The sequence below is a fragment of the Hordeum vulgare genome, chromosome 1H (genome assembly GCF_904849725.1).
Source record: "Hordeum vulgare subsp. vulgare chromosome 1H, MorexV3_pseudomolecules_assembly, whole genome shotgun sequence".
NCBI lineage: Eukaryota > Viridiplantae > Streptophyta > Magnoliopsida > Poales > Poaceae > Hordeum > Hordeum vulgare.
In genome coordinates this window covers 415082613-415087519 of record NC_058518.1, presented here as the reverse complement: position 1 = coordinate 415087519, position 4907 = coordinate 415082613, and the positions used below count along the sequence as shown (strand labels likewise).

Genomic DNA, 4907 nt, shown 5'->3' with positions numbered 1-4907 from the left:
CAAAGTGATAACTAAACACACCAGATAATCCAGGCTATAAAAAATAAAAACTAGCAGCACTACCAGCAGATAATCCCGGCAACCGCTTCCGATCCAATCCAAGGTGTGGCAGCTGCTACCCCAAAAAATGAGTACGTACGTATTGGTTCAGATGCAAGGGCCAGTCTTTGATTTGAATATAGGTGCCTGGTGAGTGCACAACCCGGGCATGTGCATGTACCACAATAATTGCCACAGTTTATGCTTGTCATCAAGTGGTTCCAATAGGGAAACCATTTTATACGCACACACACCACGAACTTTATATACTCCTACGTACCACCAGTCCACTTTCCAGGAGTTGTATCCCCCAAAGCAAACTCACCAACGGCAACTGGCAGCCATTGGGTTTAACTAATCCAGCGATTGGCGCATTGACATGGGGGACGACGACCTACATTAGCGCCGGTCGTCAGTCCATGGCTGAACGCGGTTAAGCTGCTGCTGCTACTACTTGTAATCCATGGCGGGTGCGACCATTGGCCGAGCGAAAACGGAGAAGAGGCCGCCACGTACCGGTGGTGACGGACGGTGGACGAGGAACGCCGGCGCCGCTGCCGGCCGGGCCGGCAGGAGGAGTTGAATATTGGACGTGGCGGCCCGCGGCCATGTGAAACGAATACAGGGCAGCACCACAATTTTAATTAGCAGTATAGCGGTGGTGTACCGGGATAGTAGCAGTATAGATGCTTTAGACAGATGAAAAATCAAGATCAGGGAATGGCCGGCCCACACCTTGTGATTGTTGTTTGTCGCGCCATTATTGTTGTATACACTATAAATAAACCCGTTCTCTCAGCAGGAAACCCGGTGGTTAGATTCCTTGTACTTTGGCAAAATGTCAAGACGGTGCTTTCTTCCCCCCGCATCCATCCATCCATCCATCAGGGGGTAACGTAGCGCTCCAGAACGTACATGCTACGCTGACCTTTACGCGTTCGGTCTAATATGAATGTGCGAGCGGAAAACGGAGCCGGAAAACCGTTGAAAAATCCCAAGTAGCCGCGTCAAGGCCGGCAGCGGGGCTAGATCGGGGCCAAGATGCTGCACTTGGGACTTGAAAATCAAGCCGGGAGATGGACAAGGTTGGACAAAATTAAGCCGAGTTTGCTTAATTTTAGCTAACATCTTGTGAGCTTGAAGATGCGGGGAACACAAGATGCACGTAGGGTACGTCCATGAGAGCCGTCCATGATGTGGTGCACCTAACAGTTCGTCCACTTCTTCTCTGCCGCGTCTAAAAGAGAAGTGCCAAAAAACGCAAAATAAAGATGGGACGGAGGAGAAAAAGAAAAGAGGGAGCTCTCAATTCTCAGAGGCAGGCATCCATCCAAGCGCCCCGAGACCGTCCAAAACAATAAACAAAACAAAGAGACCAGGAGAGAGAAGAGAGAGAGAGAGAAGAAAAAATAACCATATTGGCATGGCAGCTTGGCTAGGCAAGTGGGGGTGAGGGCCCCGCACACACAAGTTTTACTTTTTGAGCCGCCCGGTTTTGTCGTCTCCCCCGTCCGCTCCCCTCCCCTCCCCTCCCCCTCCCCACTCCCCCTATTTCCATTGCCCCGCACCCCCCTTGCATCCGTCTCCCTGTGCTTCACGCCACAACTCGCCTCACCAGCGAGCCCTCTCGACCTTTCGAGCCTCCTACTCCCTCGCACCACTGTTGGCTGCCTTCTCCTGGCTCGAGGTGCCCGCTAGGGAGGGGGATTCGGATCGCCGGCGGCTGGGCCCCTGCCGGACTCGGTGGGCGGGATCCTCCTCGCGCTTCTTGGGGGCTCCATGCCGTGAGCCAAGCAGCCAGCCAGCGGCATCCTTCGTTCCCCCGGGGAGATCTTGCTCCTAGCAGCCGAGAGCCGAGAGCAGAGAGCCGACAGGAGGCAGCGCCGACATGGCCGGCAGCGACGAGGTCAACCGAAACGAGTGCAAGGTCCGTCCGTTTCCATCCTCCTCCTCCTCCTCCTTTGTTTGGCGCCTGTTTCGGGGCGCCAGCGGCGCATGTGTGTCCGTCCTTGCGTTTGTGTTTGGGTTCTCGTTTCCGGGCCTTCTTCTTCCGTGTGGGCGCCGCCGCGCGATTCTTGATTTGTGCCCCCGCCCCGCCTCGCCGCTTTACGGTGGGAGGGAAGGGGGATTTCTCTCTCGCTCCGTCGCTGCCTTTGTTTCCCCTTTGGGCTCGATCCCAATTTTATTCCCCTCTCGCCTGCCTCCGTTGTTTTAGGCGGGGGCCGATACTAATACAGCTACCCAACAAGCAACAAATCATTCATCCGCATCCATCCATCCCTCCATCCGTGTGCGCGCGCGCCTTTGCCGCAGAGCGCCCGCGCAAAGCTTGCATCTTTTCTAGCAAGACGCGGCCGAAACATGGCGCCTCGCATTGCGCTCCTGTCCGAGCGCAAAACAGCTCCTCGTTTCGTTTGGTTTGGTTTTTGGTTTGGGTTTGGTTTCGTTGCGAGGTGTGTGTGATTGTGTTTTCCATTTGCTGGTGTGGTGGTCTCACTCTCACACTGTTGCTGCTGGGTCTGTCGTGCTGTGCAGACGGTTGTGCCGCTCCACACATGGGTGCTCATCTCCAACTTCAAGGTGTCGTACCACATGCTCCGCCGCCCAGACGGCACCTTCGAGCGCGACCTCGCCGAGTACATGGACCGCCGGGTGCCCGCCAACCCCAAGCCGGTGGAGGGCGTCTCCTCCTTCGACCACGTCATCGACCACTCCGTCGGCCTCGAGGCGCGCATCTACCGCGCCGTCGCCGGCAACGCCGCGGCCGCAGAGGGCGCCGCCGCGCTCACCCTGCCCATCCTCGAGTTCCTGAGCGGGGCGCCGTCCCCGGACCCGCTGCCGGTGATCATATTCTTCCACGGCGGCAGCTTCGCCCACTCGGCGTCCAGCACCACCATCTACGACAACCTCTGCCGCCAGTTGGTGAAGCTGAGCAAGGGCGTGGTGGTGTCCGTGAACTACCGGCGCGCCCCGGAGCACCGGTACCCGTGCGCGTACGACGACGGGTGGACGGCGCTCAAGTGGGCGCAGGCGCAGCCGTTCCTGCGGAGCGGCGAGGACGCGCAGCCCCGCGTGTTCCTCGCCGGCGACAGCTCCGGCGGCAACATCGCCCACCACGTGGCCGTCCGCGCCGCGGAGGAGGGGATCAAGATACACGGCAACATCCTGCTCAACGCCATGTTCGGCGGCAAGGAGCGGACCGAGTCGGAGCGGCGGCTGGACGGCAAGTACTTCGTCACGATGCAGGACAGGGACTGGTACTGGAAGGCGTACCTGCCGGAGGACGCGGACAGGGACCACCCGGCGTGCAACCCGTTCGGGCCGAACGGGCGGCGGCTCAAGGGCCTGCCTTTCGCCAAGAGCCTCATCATCGTGTCCGGGCTGGACCTCACCTGCGACCGGCAGCTGGGCTACGCCGAGGGACTCCGGGAAGACGGCCACCACGTCAAGGTGGTGCACCGAGAGAAGGCCACCATAGGCTTCTACCTGCTCTCCAACACCGACCACTACCACGAGGTGATGGAGGAGATCGCCGACTTCGTCCAACTTAACCTCCGCTAGTCCCAGTACATACACCACTCCAGTCCAGTCCAGTCGTGGATAAGCTCGACGTCCGTCCCGACGACACAATCAAATACTACTACCTACCTACGTACTGCTTATAGGAAGCTAAATGGTAAGCTTGACTTATACTACTAGTACTATAAGATCTCTTATACTGCTGCTGCTGCCGGTGGTGGTGGTGCTGCTGCTTGGGGATTGTTATCTTGGAGCCCGGCAATGGCTTCTGGCAAGCAAGTGATCTCTAGTAAGACTCCAAAGGGGATCCCCATGTCTGTCTGTCTGTCTGATGATAAAACTCAATGGCTCGTCCTCGTCGGTGCGAGGGAAGCACTAATTGTTCCATCGATCGGCTCGGTCGGTGTGATCCCTGATCCATGTTTTTCCTGGGGTTAAACAAGAGAGTGTGCTTCGCCTCCAACATGTACTACCATTTGGCATTGGTTGATGGAGAAGGAGCATATTATTTCACCTTCATCTCTGCTGCTGCTGCTGCTGCTTATCTTCCAGCGAAGAAGAACTTGGCATCCATCTAACGTTATGTGTACATACAGTGATCGATCAGAGACGATCCGTCTTTTGTTGTTGTTGATGTAGTAGCTTCTTGTTTGAGCTACGGGTGGGATTGGTGGATTGGACGGTGCTCTCTCAGCTCACTTTCATCCAATCCCTGCCTGTGTCTATCTATCCTACTATGTATGTGGTGATATGCTTCCAGTCCAGACCAGTGCTAGTCTAGGCTAGCTAGCAGTATAAATTCTCTTCTTCTAACTTTTTGTATCTTTTTCTTTCGATTGATGTATTCTGATCCTCCTTTCTGTATACATGTTTGGACTGCTAAATGCTGTAACGCGTGTGCTTCCTTGATCCATCCGTTCTGGTTCTCTGGTTTTCCCCCTCCACATGGGTGTCGGTGAAGAATGTGGTACTGCTAGTAGTAAAAGATGATATGCATTTCTTAGTGCTTTGATTTGTTGAGATGATGATACAGTAGCTGTTTTGTCCCTTGCTCCTCGTGCCACGTGGCGTGTGTGTGTGTCTGTAGGCCAAATTTATAGGCAGCCAATGCTGTGAGGGATGTACTTGGACGCGGAGGTGGCCTGTCGGCGATCAGAGAGTGGCCTGTTGCGTCCCGTTCCGGTGGCATTAGCGTGCTCCCGTTGCGATTGCAACGCGGTTGGACCGAGCCCGAGCCCGGGCCCGTGCCATTTCTTCCTCCCTTCCTTGCAGTTGTTGCCTTCCGTCTGGTGAGTAGCAGCTGTTGTGACCATATCTGATCTGATCTGATCACGCTGCTGCTGGCTGTG

At 56.1% G+C, this 4907-nt stretch overlaps 1 protein-coding gene across 1 annotated transcript; it reads left to right on the top strand.

The window, feature by feature from the left end:
- The first annotated feature begins 1587 nt into the window (after positions 1–1587).
- LOC123441390 (gibberellin receptor GID1-like) lies at positions 1588–4471 on the top strand. The gene is made up of 2 exons (XM_045117851.1): positions 1588–1966; positions 2575–4471. The coding sequence occupies exons 1-2, from the start codon at positions 1928–1930 to the stop codon at positions 3598–3600; spliced, it is 1065 nt and encodes a 354-aa protein (XP_044973786.1). The 5' UTR covers positions 1588–1927; the 3' UTR covers positions 3601–4471.
- The last annotated feature ends 436 nt before the right edge of the window (positions 4472–4907 follow it).

What these genes read in the sequence shown, in the direction of transcription:
- LOC123441390 (XM_045117851.1), top strand. Translation starts at nt 1,928, where the DNA reads ATGGCCGGCAGCGACGAGGTCAACCGAAACGAGTGCAAG. An exon ending in TCAACCGAAACGAGTGCAAG is followed by an intron (nt 1,967 to 2,574) that starts GTCCGTCCGTTT and finishes CGTGCTGTGCAG; the next exon opens with ACGGTTGTGCCGCTCCACAC.